Raw genomic sequence first — 18761 nt, 5'->3', positions numbered from 1 at the left:
AAACAGATGAAAATAGTGGAATCAGGCCACAATTGGACAAGATAATGTTAAACAAATTTGGAATGTTATATCAATTCAACAAAAGGCAATAATGTTAATTTGATGACAAAATATGATAGACTTCAGAATTGCATTGATGGCATACTTCTATTTCAATGTACATCCTTACCTATGGCTCTTGGGTCCATGAAATTGAGTATTTGTCTACTCAGTGACACACACAGATTACAATTCTAAAGAGCTTACACAAACATTAGCATCGAAGCTCTTTAACTGTGGGAAATCGCCACACAATTCAGTGGGACAAGGGGGGAGGCAAGGGGGAGTACGATGACATCAGCGTGCACCATCAGACCAACTCCTTGAATGGCCTAGTCTACTCCTTGAAGTTTGCAGTTCTGTCAACAAAAAAAAAACTATTTTGCTTCAAACATATATATTTTTTAAAACCGTTTTAGTGTGTGTACTTTACTGTATTTATACTTATTATTCATCAGGCCAAGCGATTGACCTGATGCATATTTTGGCACAAGTACACGCAGGCCTTGGGATGATCGTTATGCCAGTCATTTGAAAGAGTTAGCTTTTCAACTGAAGTCTAGAAATGCATTTTATTTCATTTCGTTTGAAGCAAACAGGGTAAGCAAAGAAATGTTTTGTCTTTCACACTGATATTCAACACAACAAGCAGTTTATTACTTGTGTACACTCTACATAGCTGTGTTCTGTGGTTGTCACTGAGTAGGCTGATAAATCCTTTCATGGATATTGCAATATGATTGTTCAATACACATAGGTTGACTGGTGAGCTCAATGTTGCTCATTTCACAGTGGTTTCAGAGTCCCGTAATAAGAACTATGAGGCTAATATTTGTGTAAACTCTATAGAGTTGTAATCTGTGGATGTCACTGAGTAGGCAGATAACCTATTTCATGGACCCAAATATCCATAGGTAAGGCTGTACAATGCAACAAACATACCCCCGTTGCATTTCTGAAGTCTATACAGCCACACTGCGATTTACACTGATTTTTACTTTTTGTGTAAAATGTGCTTGATTGTCCTTTGTTTAATTTATATAATAACACTCCAACCTTCTCTACCTTCTCAATTGTGACATGATTCCACAATTTGTATCCGTTTTCATCCGTTTCAATTGGGAACTTTTATTTTAAAGGCGAACCACCAATTCCACATTGTTGCTCACGCTAATGTTGTTCACAAAACACTAGTCCTAAGGCCTAGTTTGCAAATAGCCATTGAAATCTGCAGAATGGTAGGTCATATAAGCAGCCATAAGGAACGCACGCATTGACGTGATCCACCTTTTCACAATAAATTGACATTCCTCTATTCTCCCACCCCAAGTTACCTCGAACTGTCGATTTTGAATACCTCTCCCACACATTCAACTTCAAGTTGACCTCAGTGAGTTGCAAGTCTCACACGGACCACACCACACAAGTGATAGAAAATTATACAGTGTGCTTTTTCTTACTCTTTGGCGGTGGCTTACTGGCGAGCGCAGCGATGTGTCGCTGTAAACGGATCACTTTGCCCTCGAGCGTGCCCGACCGGTGACAGATAGACACGAGCTCGCCCTCGAGCTCTTCCAAGATGCTGACGGAGTGCCGGGATAAATCCGAGAGCTGTCGGAGCACCGAACATAGAGTGAACCCGCAAACGTCCACCAAGTCCCCGAAAATCGCAGTTTGCCTCTTCGCGTCGTTTTTACAGACATCCTTGGGAACTATCGTGCGCTTGCAGAAGGGCATTTTCACTCCAAACGCGCAAACCCAACCGGAAAAAAATCCTCCTTTAGCAGTAAGGAAGCGTGCTATCCGTGCGGGAAACTATGTTGTTGTTGTTGAAGAAGAACCGTAGAAGCCTACAGTGCGTTCATATTTTGCATTGCGATTGACTGTCCACCGCGCGGTGCTCTCCGCATCGGCGCAACAGTAGGCTGTCTGGCAATAGGCTTGTCTCTGGTCATCCCAAAGCGAAACCTGCTGCGGGGAGGAGGAGGAATCAAACCTCAACCCCTCTGTTTTGTTCTGTTCTGAAGACATCGGTCAAGACTTCACCCCAACTTGCACTTTGCACAGATACTCTGGAACTTGTAGGTTAGCCTATTTGACTGGCACAGGTGGCTGGTGGCACCTTAATTTGGGAGGATGGGCTCATAGTAATGGCTGGAACGAAGTGCATGGAATAGTGTCAAACACATCATGGTTACCATGTGTTTGATACCATTCCATTCACTATTATGAGCCATCCTCCCCTCACCAGCCTCCTGTGATTCTAGAAACATGTTTTATTCCATTTTAACTTGGGCCAATTATAAAGAGAGGCATCCTATCTATCTATCTTGCAGCATGTGAACCACGTGACCTGCATTGGACCACTTTTTTGTTGTTCTGAGGATGCTGTTTCACCATCTTGTCATTCTTATCACATTTCTGTCCACACACATGCATGAACACACACTTGTCCCTATTCAGGGAAAATACTGACCCAATGACCCTTGTAAATGATCCCAAAGGCCAATATAACCCCAGTCTCTCTCAATCTGACTCTCTCTCCAACTCTCTCCTTTTCGTTCCCCCTCTCTGTGACTCTCTCTCTCCAACTCTCCTTTTCGCTCCCCCTCTCTCCCTCTGACTATTTCTCTCTCTGACTCTCTGACTGTCTCTCTCTGACTCTCTCTCTCTTTGACTCTCTCTGAGCCTCTGACTCTCTCGCTCTCTCGGACTCTCTCTCTCTCTCTCTCTCTGTGTGTGACAGAATAATAAGCAGGATGGGGCAGAGGGGAGTTTTCACAACTGTAGTTGGACAAGCACAGAGAGAAGTTGGAAATAATACACCCATGTTTAGGGCACACACTGCAGCAACTGTCCACGGAGAGAACCTTTCTCTCTATGTCACCCCCCTCCTCCCCTCTCTTTCTCTCCCCTCTCTCGCTCTGACCCACACGCTTTCTCTCAATGACAATCTCTCAATTCTCTACTCCCTTTTCCTCTCCATGTCAACTGTGAACACACCCCTCCTGTACTAAAGGAGCACATCTGGTCCCCCTCAACACCCCCCCCCCCCATCCCAGCCTCCCACAGCCATAGCCACCCCACCCAACTATGGACTTGGCCCACGAGTGCAGTCTGTCTGTGTCTTGGTTAGAAGGGATTGAGGGAGAGAGGGAGAGAGAGAGCGAGGAAAGGGGGGGGAGAGAGAGAGAGAGAGGAGAAAGGGGGTGGGGAGGGAGAGAGAGAGAGGGAGGAACGGGGGTGGGGAGGGAGATAGAGATGACTCCGAAAAAAGGAGGGAGAAAGAGGAAGAGAGAGCGAGGTAAAGAGGTGGAGAGAGAGAGAGAGGTAGGTAGAGAGTGAGAGAGGTCGATAGAGGTGGAGAGGGAAAGAGATAGTTCTTGGAAAGAGAAGGTAGGCTAACTCATACAGCACCGTGTCATGTACACTAATCTTATCGGGGGGATGTTTTTCGTGGCTGCTGATTTGAGTTACACACACACAGTCCGTTCGTCCGTCCATCACATGATGGAAGCAATTGATTAGAAACATCTGTCGCCAACTCCTCCCCTCCTTCCTTCCCTCCTTTCTTTCCTCCACTCCCTCTCTCTCCCTCCTTCCATGATTGTGTCCGTTGGCAGCATTCTATTAAGATGGCCCGGGTTGAACCAGCCGGTGGCCCGTCACGTGACCAGGTGAGGCCAGTGAGGGAGGAGCGCTCTGCCGAAATCGAACAACAATCTGCGCCACTCCGGTTATGTTGTCAACAAGGCAGCATGGTCCATCGTTCAGAAATATAAAATAGATGTTTGAATTTCCAAACTGGTTTCCATTGGGTAGGCAGATAAAGCGTTTTTTCCCCCCAAAGCAATCACTTTTGCACACAGAATCCTACTTATTACTCCACACGCTAAACTAGGTCACTTTGGTTTTGAGCAGACTTCACTGCCGGACAGAATGGGGCAGCCGGCTCATGCACGGAAGGCAGCACGCTTCCAAAACGAATGCAATCACTTTTCACCCTTTGCAAACTACGCCTACCCGGGCCAGCTTAATAGAATCCCCTCATTGTTTCGCGGCCCGCCCAACCCACTTCACTGATTGAACGGAAACGGTGCTGTACTGAACGACCAGTTGAAAAACGGGGAGGGGTTGAGTTGTGTGTTGGGGAATGCTTCCAGCATGGCCACTGCCCTTTAAATACACCACTCATTACTTCAAGCCACACCTCGCCAAACCCACCAAACAGGAGCAAACGTACCTCAAAGTCTGTTCAAGAAAGTACAAGAATGTTTTGGGGAAATGTGTCGTTCGAGCGAACTGAATGCACGTCAGGGCTTGATGATTAGTTGACAGGTAGAATCAGGTGTGCTTGTCCGAGGTCACATCAAAAATATGTACTGTTGGGAGTACTGAAGGACCAGAGTTCAAACATGAATTCAAACACTCTTCCAGAATCCCTCCATCCCCTCCTCCTTTTCTTCCCCTTCCTCTCTCTCATTCAAAGTATAATTTAGCTTTTAGTGCAAGTTATTTCCTTGTTTTTTTCATGGCCCATTATTCCTAGCATTACGTTCTGCCAAATATACCGCTCTTAAGTAGACCTGGGTTCAAATACTATTTGAAATCATTTCAAATACTTTATCTGTGCTCGATTGAGCTTGCCTGGCTTAATGGACCGATAGAATAGTATCAAGCCTGTGAACCCCACCCACCTGGCATTCCAGGCAAGCAAGAGGAAAAATGCTCAAAAGTATCTCATAGATTTCAAATGGCATTTGAACCCAGGTCTGGTCTAAAGCCAACTGGGTCTCTGGTGTAGCCTAGTTCTGTTCTGTTCACGTCAAAGTGATTGTTTTCTTTCTGCTCAAAAGGGGGATGCAGCCAGGACCAGAACCACGCAGGAGCCTGGCCAAGCTCACATTACACAGTTCAACGGTGTGTGTGTGTGTGTGTGTGTGTGTGTGTGTGTGTGTGTGTGTGTGTGTGTGTGTGTGTGTGTGCGTGTGCGTGCGCGTGCGTGTGCGTGTGCGTGTGTGTGTGTGTGTGTGTGTGACTGTGTACAGGTCTGCATCTCAAAAGAGAGGAGATTTCCGTGTATCACTTATCCTTCATGAAACATGCTCGTCCCAGGAAAACAAATGTCAATAAAGTTTGGAATGATTGAAAGCAGATCCGAACCTGTGATAAGAACATTCAAATGGTTCAACTGTCAGTAAAATGAAGTAGGTGTCAGGTAACAAAATGCTGGAGTTGAATGATAAGTCACTCACAGAAATACAGTTATGACTAGACAAAGTTAAGAAAAATAGATTTTATTCAAACAAATGCACACACATATTCCTCCAAACAACCTCATAAACATCAATCTACAAGCCTGAAGATATTCATTCCCTCTCAAATCTAGCCACACACACACACACACACACAATTCTTGTTCCTAACATAAACCAGCCAAGGACATTGCTGTAGCGGTGTCTCAGAGAGCATACAGTCACAGTCATGTTGTGTCCTGTCCTCCCATCCATGTCCCCCTCCCCATCACCACCACACACCACACACACATACACACTCTCTCACACACACACACAATCTCTCTCACACACACACACACACACACTCTTTTTCTCCTGCAGGGTGTGTTGCTGTGGTGCGCGGTGGCCGAGGTGAGTCTACAGGCTAAGTACTGTGGGAGAAACATGGCGCCACACTCTCTCTCTCACACACACACAGACCGTGACACAAACACTCACACAGACACACACAGTGACACACACACACTTGCCTCTCTAGGTGAGTGTACAGGGCAGGCCAAGTACAGTGGGAGGAACAGGCCGTATCTCAGCAGTGCCCATATGGTCTTCTGGAGGCGTCAGGAACAGGGGAGGGAGGGAGCGGTGGAGGGATGAAGAGAGGGAGGGATGAGGTGACCAGCCACCTGAACAGGAGATGGAGGGAGAGATAGAGGGAAGGAAAGAGAGCGAGAGAGGGAGGGAGGGAGGGATGAGGTGACCAGCCACCTGAACAGGAGATGGAGGGAGAGATAGAGGGAAGGAAAGAGAGTGAGAGAGGGAGGGAGGGAGGGATGAGGTGACCAAAGAACCTGAACAGGTAAAGGAGGGGGAGGATGGGCTCATGCAGTCACACGCTTACACAGGGTATATATTAATAGTGGCTCCCTCTTCATCTCCTTGCATTCATGTACTGATGTGTAAAAAGCTGGATGGGTGCAAGCAAATTCACAGGCTCTATCCACGGTCATGCTTTAACACACTCAAATCACATTTTATTCGTCACATGCTTTGTAAACAACAGGTGTAGACTAACAGTGAAATGCTTACTTACGGGCCTTTAGCAACAATGCAGAGAGAAAGAAAATAGAGAAATAATAGAAAAGTATTCAAAGTAATAATAAATAAAGAAGGAGTAACGAATAACATGGCTATATACATGGGGTACCAGTACCGAGTCGATGTGCAGGGGTACGAGGTAATTGAGGTACATATGCACATGTAACTAAGAATAAAGTGACTAGGCAACAGTAGCAGCGTATGTGATGAGTCAAAAAAAGTTTGTGCAAAAAGGGTAGCTATTGGGTTAACTATTTAACTAACTATTTAGCAGTCTTACGGCTTGAGGGTACAAACTGTTCAGGGTCCTGTTGGTTCCAGACTTGGTGCATCGGTACAGCTTGCCGTGTGGTAGCAGAGAGAACAGTCTATGACTTGGGTGGCTAGAGTCTTAGAATTACTTGGGGCCCTTCCTCTGAAACCGCTTGGTATAGAGGTCCTGGATGGCAGGGAGCTCGGCCCCAGTGATGTACTAGGCTGTACGCACTATCCTCTGTAGGGCTTTGCGTCAGATGCCAAGCAGTTGCCATACCAAGTGGTGATGCAACCAGTCAGGATGATCTCAATGGTGCAGCTGTATAACTTTTTGAGGATCTGAGTTCCCATGCCAAATCTTTCAGCCTCCTGAGGAGGAAGAGGCAATGTCGTGCACTCTTCACAACTGTGTTGGTGTGTATGGACCATGATAGATCCTTAGTGATGTGGACACTGAGGAACTTGAAGCTCTCGACCTGCTCCACAACAGCCCTGTTGATATGAATGGGAGCGTGCTCGGCCCTCAGTTTCGTTTAGTCGACGATCAGCTGTCTTGTGGGTCCAGGGGTGCAGGGGGTCCAGGGTGACTGGGATGATGGTGTTGATGTGAGCCATGACTTTCAAAGCATTTCAACACTACAGAGTTTTACGGGGCGATAGACATTTAGACATGTTACCTTGGCATTCCTGGGCACAGGGACAATAGTGGTCTGCTTGAAAAACGTAGGTATTGCAGACTGGGTCAGGGAGAGATTGAAAATGTCAGTGAAGACACTTGCCAGCTGGTCAGCGCATGCTCTGAGTACGTGTCCTGGTAATCTGTCTGGACTAGCGGCCTTGCGAATGTAAACCTATTTAAAGGTTTTAGTCACGGCTAAGGAGAGTATGATCACACAGTCGTCCAGAACAGTTGGTGCTCTCATGCATGGTTAAGTGTTGCTTACCTCGAAGTGAGCGTAGAAGGCATTTAGCTCATCTGGGAGGCTCGCATCACTGGGAAGCTCACGGCTGGGTTTCCCTTTGTAATCAATGATAGTTTGCAAGCCCTGCACATCCGACAAGCATTAGAGTTGGTGTAGTAGAATTCGATCTTAGTCCTGTATTGAGGCTTTGCCTGTTTGATGGCTTGTCGGGGGTCATAGAGGGATTTCTTATAAGTGTCCGGATTAGTCTCCTGCTCCTTGAAAGCTGCAGTGCTAGCCTTTAGGTCAGTGCAGATGCTTTCTGTAATCCATGGCTTCTGGTTGGGATATGTACATATTTTTGTTAGCTGCATGTGTGACATAACTCTACCAGTCCTATTTATGATATAATTTACGAAGATTATGCTTCTTTTTATTTATCAAAATGAAAAAGAAAATGCTTTATCAATTTGTATATTTGAGTTTATTTGATGTCATATTTGTTTAGTCTTTCTGGTGCAATAAACTGAAATTGCAACCAACGTTCTATGGCTTGTTTTAAAAATAGCAATATTCTGGAGATTATTTCATTTTAAAATAACCGAAAGTGAGAGGTTGTAATCTGAATAAAAGGGAAAAATGCCCTTCTTAAACATGGGGTGAGACATTCTTACTAAGTATAACTTTTGTATGACTGAAGCCTTTAGTGAGACATCTACTGCTTTAATATTTGATCATTTCTGCCCTCCGAATTCATATTCATTATATGAATAGGCCCGTTTAATTTTGGTCTGGTTTATTGTTCCAAATCAAATTGAATCTTTTTTTCTTATATAATTTGTCCCTTTACCATCATGTAAGGTTGCATCCTCCTAGGTCTTATTATTTCACGGGAATTTGCATTTTTTTCACCAAATCCATGTGGAACTGGAATAATAACGAACGCCAATAAATACAATAGGGTTTCACCCAGCTTGCTGTCCATGGTTCAGCAGTGATGCTGAGGGTTGGGGATCCGTCATTTCATTGCAGAGTTCTAGGGGTTTCTCTCAGCCCTGCCTTCCCGCCTATGTGCGTGAGGACCATGAGTCGCCCACCTCATTCCTGCATACTTCACTCTCCACCGAGCCCTTCCCGCTCTCCAACTGTTAGTGTGTGTGCATCTCAAAGTGGGATCCTCTCTTTGTTTCCTCTCTATCTTTTGTATAGATTACCATGTATTTATACCCACTGTGCAAAAACTGGTCATTTCGACCCAAAACTCTATGCGATGATGTTGAATCAGTGTGGAAAACTGATTGGATTTGCTAAAAGTCATCAACGTGAGGGCATTTGGTATTTTTCTCACCCAATCTTTAACCTAAATCCAATGACATGGTGAAATCTTTTTGTTGATGTCACGTTGAATTCACATTTAGTTGACAACTCAACAAAATGTAAATCAAGAGTAGATGTTGAACTGACATCTGTGCCCAGTGGTGTGCGATCTCAGAGTGCGATCTCTAAAATTAACAAAGTCTCAAGGTTCTGCTCGCCTGAGTTAGAATACTTAATGATAAGCTGTGGACTTTTTATCTTTATTTTTCATAGCGGACTTTACCACATCAGTTGCCGGCTGTATTAATAAGTTCACAACGATGTTGTCCCCACATTGACTGTACCTAAGTATTTAGTCACACATGCAGAGATCTTCCATTGACCTACACTGAGTCTCACAAAGACACAGCGGTTGGAATCAAAAATCTCAAATTTGGACTCGTAGTGTTCTTTGCAGAAATTCAACCATGAAGGCCTGATTCAAACAGTCTCCTCTGAACAGTTCATGTTGAGATGTGTCTGTTACTTGAACTCGGTGAAGCATTTATTTTGGTTGCAATTTCTGAGTCTGGTACCTCTAATGAACTTCTCCTCTGCAGCAGAGGAAACTCTGGGTCTTCCTTTCCTCATGAGAGCCAGTTTCGTCATAGCACTTGATGGTTTTTACGACTACACTTGAAGAAACTTTCAAAGTTTTTTAAATGTTCCCGGATTGACTGACATTCATGCCTTAAAGTAATGATGGACTTTCGTTTCTCTTTGCCTATTTGAGCTGTACTTGCCATGATATGGACTTGGTCTTTTACCAAATATTCTGTATACCACCCCTACCTTCTCACAACACAAATGATTGGCTCAAACGCATTAAGAAGGAAAGAAATTCCACAAATGAATGTTTAACAAGGCACACCTGTTGATTGAAATGCATTCCAGGTGACTCCCTCATGAAGCTGGTTGAGAGAATTCCAAAGCTGTCATCAAGGCAACGGGTGGCTACTTTGAAGAATTTATAATCCAAAATATATTTTTATTTGTTTAACAATTTTCTGGTTACCACATGATTCCATATTTGTTATGTCATAGCTTTGATGTCTTCACTATTATTCTATAATGTAGAAAATAGCAAAAATAAAGAAAACCCCTTGAATGAGTAGGTGTGTCCAAACTTTTGACTGGTACTGTATATCCAAGATGGCGTAGCAGTGCAGACGTGTTTTGTTCGTCCTCTCGTGTACTTTTTTTTTTGTGTCTTTTTTTGTATATATAAATTTTTTATTTTCAATCTCTCCTCCATTTTAGTTCAATTATACCTTCCGGTAACCTGCCTCACCCAATGTGATACGGAACCGCTATTATTTTAAATTTTTAAACCTTATAGCAAGAACTAGCCATCAGAAGCTAACCAGCTAATTAGCTACAAGCTATTTAGCCACTGCTAGCGGCCTTTACCTTCTGCACAGGTACCAGACCTTTTTTAGCTTGGATAATACTCGGCAGACTACCAGTAACGGACTGTCTATCCACTACAACGCCGGATTCCTGCCGTAATCCCTGGACCATTCTCCTGATCTTCACAGCTAGCTAGCACCCACCCAGTTACCCAGTAACCGAAGCTATCCCTGAGGCCCATCTCCCGGCCTACTCAGTTATTCACCCGGACTCCACCCAAACATGGCTAGAACACACTACTCCACCGGATCCTTGCCGTAAGCTCTGGACCTTGGCACCGGATCAACGCTGCTTCCGAGTGGCTATAGTGGTTAACTCCCTTGCCCCGAAGCTAGCACCAGATAGCTGTGAGCCAGGCACATCTCCCGGATAGAAAACTAAATTACTACAACTACAATACCTCTTTCGCCATCTGGCTTGGATCCTTATTCGACACGACGCCCCGCCGCACCACCATGACAGGTCTGCCAACAAATACTCCATCCGCTGTGCCTTCAACCGGCCCCTGTCGGACGTCGGAGCAGACGCTTCTACTAGCCCCGGGCTACTAACTTTAAACGCCGCGTTGCCTGTGTGATAGCGTGGTAGCAACTACTCCGCGGCTCCTCTGTTCCTTCTATTGCTGCCGCTGGACCCTATGATCACTTGGCTACATAGCTGATGCCCGCTGGGCTGTCCATTAATCACAGTACTCCATTCGGTTTATTTATTTATTTAATATATGTCGGCCCTAGCCGCGAACTCAGGCTCTGTGTGTAGTTAACCGACCCTCTCTGCCCAGTCATCGCCATTTTACTTGTTGTTTTAGCTGATTAGCTGTTGTTGTCTCACCCGTTGTTGTCTTAGTTAGCTCTCCAAATCAACACCTGTGATTACTTTATGCCTCGCTGTATGTCTCTCTCATATGTCAATATGCCTTGTATACTGTTGTTTAGGTTAGTTATCATTGTTTTAGTTTACTGCAGAGCCCCTAGTTCCACTCATACCTCTGATACCTCCTTTGTCCCATCTCCCACACACGCGGTGACCTCACCCATTATAACCAGCTTATACAGAGATACAACCTCTCTTATCATCACTCAGTGCCTGGGCTTACCTCCGCTGTACCTGCACCCCACCATACCCCTGTCTGCACATCATACCCTGAATCTATTCTACCACGCCCAGAAATCTGCTCCTTTTATTCTTTGTCCACAACGCTCTAGGCGACCAGTTTTGATAGTCTTTAGCGTACCCTCATTCTACTCCTTTGTTCCCTGGGTGATGTGGAGGTAAACCCAGGCCCTACGTGTCCCCAGGCACCCTCATTTGTTGACTTCTGTGATCAAAAAAAGCCTTGGTTTCATGCATGTCAACATCAGAAGCCTCCTTCCTAAGTTTGTTTCACTCACTGCTTCAGCACACTCCGCCAACCCCAATGTCCTTGCCGTGTCTGAATCCTGGCTTAGGAAAGCCACCAACCATTCTGAGATTTCCATACCCAACTACAACATTTTCCGTCAAGAACTGCCAAAGGGGGAGGAGTTGCAATCTACTGAAGAGATAGCCTGCAAAGATCTGTCATACTTTCCAGGTCTATAGCCAAACAGTTTGAACTTCTAATTTTAAAAATGAACCTCTCCAGAAATAAGTCTCTCACTGTTGCCGCCTGCTATTGACCCCCCTCCGCTCGCAGCTGTGCCCTGGACACCATTTTTAAATTGATCACCCCCCATCTAGCTTCAGAGTTCGTTCTGTTAGGTGACCTAAACTGGGATATGCTTAACACCCCGGCAGTCCTACAATCCAAGCTAGATGCCCTCAATCTCACACAAATCATCAAGGAACGCACCAGGTACAACCCTAAATCCGTTAACATGGGCACCCTCATAGACATTATCCTGACCAACTTGCCCTCCAAATACACTTCCGCTGTTTTCAATCAGGATCTCAGCGATCACTGCCTCATTGCCTGTATCCGCTATGGGTCCGCGGTCAAATGACCACTCCTCATCACTGTCAAACACTCCCTAAAACACTTCTGCGAGCAGACCTTTCTAATCGACCTGGCCCGGGTATCCTTGAGGGATATTGACCTCATCCCGTTAGTCGAGGATGCCTGGTCATTCTTTAAAAGTAATTTCCTCACCATCTTAGATAAGCATTCCCCGGTCAAAAAGCCATGCCTTCCTCCTGGCTACTCCAACCACGGCCAACAGCTCTCAAACCTGGACCCGTACAAATCAGCTGGGCTAGACAATCTGGACCCTCTTTTTCTAAAACTATCCGCTGCCAATGTTGCAACCCCTATTACCAGCCTGTTCAACCTCTCTTTTGTATCGTCCGAGATCCCTAAAGATTGGAAAGCTGCCGCGGTCATCCCCCTCTTCAAAGGGGGTGACACCCTAGACCCAAACTGTTACAGACCTATATCCATCCTGCTCTGCCTATCTAAAGTCTTCGAAAGCCAAGTTAATAAACAGATGACTGACCATTTTGAATCCCACCGTACCTTCTCTGCTGTGCAATCCGGCTTCCGAGCCGGTCACGGGTGCACCTCAACCACGCTCAAGGTACTAAACAATATCATAACCGCCAGCCGTCCTCATCGACCTGGCCAAGTCTTTCGACTCTGTCAATCATCGTATTCTTATCAGCAGATTCAATAGCCTTGGTTTTTCTAATGACTGCCTTGTCTGGTTCACCAACTCCTTTGCAGACAGTTCAGTGTGTCAAATCGGAGGGCATGTTGTCCGGACCTCTGGCAGTCCGTATGGGGGTACCACAGGGTTCAATTCTAGGGCCGACTCTTTTCTCTGTATATATCAATGATGTCACTCTTGCTGCAGGCAAATCCCTGATCCACCTCTACGCAGACAACATCATTCTGTATACTTCTGGCCCTTCCTTGGATACTGTGCTAACTAACCTTGGCCTCCAACTACTCTTAACCGCTAGTAAAACCAAATGCATGCTTTTCAATCATTCGCTGCCCGCACCTGCCCGCCCGACTAGCATCACCACTCTGGACGGTTCCAACCTAGAAAATGTGGACAACTATAAATACCTAGGTGTCTGGCTAGACTGTACACTCTCCTTCCAGACTCATATTAATCATCTCCAATCAAAAATCAAATCTAGAATCGGCTTTCTATTTCGCAAACAAAGCCTCCTTCAATCATGCCACCAAACTTACCCTAGCAAAACTAACTATCCTACCGATCCTCGACTTTGGTCATCTACAAAATAGCTTCCAACACTCTACTCAGCAAACTGGATGCAGTCTATCACAGTGCCATCTGTTTTGTACCAAATCACCTTATACCACCCACCACTGCGACCTGTATGCTCTAGTCGGCTGGCCCTCGCTACATATTCGTCGCCAGACCCACTGGCTCCAGGTCATCTATAAGTCTATGCTAGGTATCTCAGCTAATTGGTCACGATAACAACACCCACCCGTAGCACACATTCCAGCAGGTATATCTTACTGATCATCCCCAAAGCCAACACCTCATTTGGCTGCCTTTCCTTCCAGTTCTCTGCTGCCAGTGACTGGAACGATTTGCAAAAATCACTGAAGTTGGAGACTTTTATTTCCCTCACCAACTTTAAACATCAACTATCGGAGCAGCTAAGCGATCGCTGCAGCTGGGCATAGCCCATCTGTAAATAGCCCACCCAATCTATCTACCTCATCCCCATACTCTTTTTATTTTATTTACTTTTCTGCTCTTTTGCACACCAGTATCTCTACTTGCACATCATCATCTGTTCATTTATCACTCCAGTATTAATCTGCTAAATTGTAACTATTTGCTCCTATAGCCTATTTATTGCCTACCTCCTCATGCCTTTTGCACACACTGTACATAGACTTTATTTTTTCTACTGTGTCATTGGCTTGTTTATTGTTTACTCCATGTGTAACTCTGTGTTGTTGTCTGTGTCACACTGCTTTGCTTTACCTTGGCCAGGTCGCAGTTGCAAATGAGAACTTGTTCTCAACTAGCCTACCTGGTTAAATAAAGGTGAAATAAAATTTAAAAAAATATATGGGGTATACAACCATCCCAGCTCTGCAGATTTTGCTGCAAAGAGACAGAACCATTATTTCATTTGTTTTTGTACTGTCCATATGTAGCTTGTTTTTGGTCACAGGTTCAGGAATAGTTGAAGAATGGCAACATTTACCTGGAGCTAACTCTGTAAATAGCACTGCTGGGTGATTTGAAAAGTCATAGTCAATCGATCCCTAATATAATAATACTCTTAGCAACAACAACAAAAACATGTATTTTACAATCTTTAGAAACGATGAGAATAGAAAGGTTCAGAAAATATATGGAAGATGTGATGGGTTGAGTGGAGCTGAAGGATGGGACTAAAAATAACAAGATGTACAGTGCATCTGGAAACTATTCAAACCCCTTGACTTTTTCCACATGTTGTTACATTACAGCACTATTCTAAAATTGATTAAATTCCTCATCCATCTAAACACAATACCCCATAATGACAAAGCAAAAGCAGGTTTTTAAAAATGTTGGCTAATTTATTTTGAAAAAAATATGTGGAATATGTCATTTACATAAGTATTCAGACACTTTACTCAGCACTTTGTTGAAGCACCTTTGGCAGCGATTACAGCATCGAATCTTCTTGGATATGGTGCTACAAGCTTGGCACAGCTGTATTTGGAGAGTTTCTCCTATTGTTCTTTGTAGATCCTCTCAAGCTCTTTCAGGTTGGATGGGGAGCGTTGCTGCACAGCTATTTTCAAGTCTCTCCAGAGATGTTCGATCGGGTTCAAGTCTGGGCTTTGGCTGGGCCACTCAAGGACATTCAGAGACTTGTTCCGAAGCCACTCCTGCGTTGTCTTGGCTGTGTGCTTAGGGTCATTGTCCTGTTGGAAGGGGAACCTTTTCCCTTTTCTGAGGTTCTGAGTGATCTGGAGCAGGTTTTTATAAAGGATCTCTCTGTACTTTGCTAAGTTAATCTTTGTCTCGATCCTGACTAGTCTCCCAGTCCCTGCTGCTCCCACAGTATGATGCTTCCACCACCATTCTTCACCGTAGGGATGGTGCCAGGTTTCCCCAGATGTGACGCTTGGCATTCAGGTCAAATCTTGTTTTCATCAGACCAGAGAATCTTGTTCCTCATGGTCTGAGAGTCTTTAGGTGCCTTTTGGCAAATTTCAAGCGGGCTGTCATGTGCCTTTTACTGAGGAGTGGCTTCTGTCTGGCCATTCTACCATAAAGGCCTGATTGGTGGAGTGCTGCAGAAAACATTTTCTGTCAAACAATAATTGGTTAAGCATATTTGAAAATAGATTTAGCAAGTAGTAGGCATTTAAATGATAATTTTTAAAAAAGCAGCCGGTGTTTGGAGGATATATTGGCATGGGTATTGTTCGGTCAGAGACTAAGTCGAGGGCTGGTAAACCGTGCCAATATATCCTCCAAACACTAGCTTCGAGGGCATTATCCCTTTTATACGAAGAGTTACCAACATATTCAAATAATTAAATACATATTTTCATTAAAAACGATCTTTTGAAGAATTTATTCATACTATTTCATCCTTCCACAAGATATAGTCCCGACACAAATCTAGGGTTGCTACCCAAGCCAGCTGGTCGTTCATTCTATCGGTTCGGTTGCCAGAGATGCGACCCAGTCATTAAGTATTTTTGTTCTGTATCTATGGACGCGACCCATTCGTTCATTCTAAATATTCTATTGCCATACTGGCTGGCAATGTTTTTATCCCTTGCTAGCTAGCTAGCCAACTACAGCAAATTTACAGTCACGTCAAACAGTGCAGCCAGAATAACAACAAAGTATCATCATATGCATTTGTTTAAGCTGTTTCCTAGTGATAATTATTTGGATACATCCATAACAATGAGCTAACGATGAGCGTTTTCACCTGGTACAGAAAATGTGCTCTCTTGTCAGGACACTGTTGTTCAGAATAGCTAGCCAACAACACAGCTAAAACAACAACTTCAAACTAAAGCTGGAAAGACTGCAAACTAGCTGCACGTCGTTTTGTTTGACCTGTTTTCTATTGATATGTCTTCGTATGTATCCATAAAAATGTATGCTGATTCATGATTTCGACTGGCTGAGAAAAGCTGCCTGCCTGTCTGTCTCATTCCGACTCCCGACACGTTCATCACTATGTGACAGCTGGAGATTGAATTTGAATATTGAAACAATGTTGCAAATGTCGGAAAGACAGAGAGCAAGGTTATTACAAATATCCGCTGTTGAAAACTAAATGTTAGTCAAATAGAAATGTGAGATAATGTCTAGATGCTTTTTATAGTGGAGGTGAAGTTTATAAATTGCTTGGCTGGGCTGATGAGACAGTGGATTGCGCTCAGTGGATTCTGCCTTTCCTTCCAGTTCTCTGCTGCCAATGACTGGAACTAATTGCAAAAATCACCGAAGCTGGAGACTCGTATCTCCCTCACTAGCTTTAAGCACCAGCTGTCAGAGCAGCTCACAGATCACTGCACCTGTACATAGCCCATCTGTAAATATCCTATCCAACTACCTTGTATGTGTCTAACTGCTTTGCTTTATTCTTGGCCAGGTCGTAGTTGTAAATGAGAACTTGTTCTCAACTAGCCGACCTCGTTAAATAATGATGAAATAAAATAAAAGTCAGATGGAAGAGAGTATATGGGCATTTTAACGTCATATATTTAGCCGGTGGTAACTTGTGCAATAGACCCCCTGGCTGGAATGCGGTTTTAACCAATCAGCATTCAGGAATAGACCTACCCATTGTATAAATAAGCAAGAAGGCACAAGGGGATATTGTATATGGCCAATATACCATGGCTAAGAGATGTTCTTGTGCACGATGTGCCTGGAAACAGCCCTTAGCTGTGGTATATTGACCATATACCACAAACCCCCGAGGTGCCTTATTGCTATTATAAACTGGTTACCAATGTAATTAAAACAGTAAAAATAAATGTTTTGTAATACCCCTGGTATACGATATGATATACCACAGCTGTCAGCCAATCAGCATTCAGGGCTGGAACCACACAGTTTATAATTAGAATAAAATGTGGAGTGGAGCTTTATACTTAAGTGATGACATCAGGTGCCCCGTGAACCTTCAAAAGGATTCAGCAATCATAACTTATTTTAAAAAAAAATACCTTTCAGTCATAATTTTTTTTTCGCAATAAAGAAAGTTAGGTAAAAGATAAATCCACCCCTGTCAAATGGATAAAAGGTTGTTGATCTTAAGAACATTTCTCCTATAGCTGCCATTTCCATTACACGTTACAATGTTTGTTTTGGCAGCTTTTTTTGTTGTTGAATAAACCTGGGTCAGTGGAAACCTGCATATTGACTGCAAGATAAATATTTTTGTTGAGTTAATAGCTAGGTTACCACTGACCCAGATTTTCATGCGAATATTCTAAAATCTGCATAAAAACAATATGCACATGTTCCCACCAAAGATGTTTCCATCAAATTGACTTGTTGTGGATAAAAGTCTGTGCTTGATGAAATTGTGCACATAAAAATAACTGTTGTTAAATTTCCATGAACCGAATAAAAATACGAATTGGTTTCCATCACATTTTCAAATTTGCTGATGGTTCTTTTAGAAGAAATCATACCTTATGCGGTTTTGTCGACATTTGGGAATTGTACCGAAAAATGTTATGTTTCCATCAGGCTTGTCATGACATTTTTCATCTGACGTTAAATTCTTTACTTGCATAAAAAGTTTGGATGGAAACCTGGTTAGTACCTAGGTTTCCATCCAATTGGCAACAGATTTTCATGTGAATATTTTGAAATCTGCATAAAAACTTTTTGCGCATTTTGAGTCCAGAGATGTGTTTCCATCTAATTGACTTGTTACAGCCGAAAGGCTGTGTGTGATGTATATGGTACATAAAATACATTTTGCGGTTAAATTCCCATAAAATACCCATTGCGATTAAATTCCCATGTACCAACTAAAAAATACAAGTTAAATGGGTTTACATCGCGTTCAATTCTACTGATGGTTTTCTCACAAAAAAAGTGTGCGCTATATAGCGCGTGTGCACACTGGTATTGGCACGCATGTGCAGCCTACATGATGACATTATTATTATGGACAAAAGAGCAAGATTATTTTTATTTGTCAAATGTCAGCCAAACATAGATTATCATGTCACCAGAATAAGACCCTCTGTATTTATTTGAAAAGGGGGATCAAGCTCATTACCTTGCACCACCCTGTGAAGTTCATCATCATTTATTTCTTCTGTAGAATAATAAACTGCATGGGGGGGCATTTTAGGCGATTTCTTTTTATTTAAAAAAATAAATAATAATTGTGTCCGATCCTTTAGATGGTCAAACTATGGATCATTTAGCTATTTTGGGCTATTTTGGACTTTTAGGACCCTTTAGGTACATACTAAAAATTATAATTTGATCAAATATATCCCAATCCCAGA

The 18761-nt window shown here is 43.6% G+C and overlaps 1 protein-coding gene across 1 annotated transcript in view; it reads right to left on the bottom strand.

Moving 5' to 3' along the window:
* LOC109896350 (NHS-like protein 2) overlaps positions 1-1979 on the bottom strand; it is a 144337-nt gene extending 142358 nt beyond the window's left edge. The window contains exon 1 of the mRNA XM_031832078.1: positions 1500-1979. Coding sequence (XP_031687938.1) covers positions 1500-1776 — 277 coding nt within the window. The 5' untranslated portion in view covers positions 1777-1979. The remainder of the gene's footprint in view (positions 1-1499) is intronic.
* Between the last annotated feature and the right edge of the window lie 16782 nt (positions 1980-18761).

This window comes from Oncorhynchus kisutch, linkage group LG9 (assembly GCF_002021735.2).
Source record: "Oncorhynchus kisutch isolate 150728-3 linkage group LG9, Okis_V2, whole genome shotgun sequence".
NCBI classification, from domain to species: Eukaryota; Metazoa; Chordata; class Actinopteri; order Salmoniformes; family Salmonidae; genus Oncorhynchus; species Oncorhynchus kisutch.
This window is presented reverse-complemented; position numbering and strand designations above follow the sequence as displayed.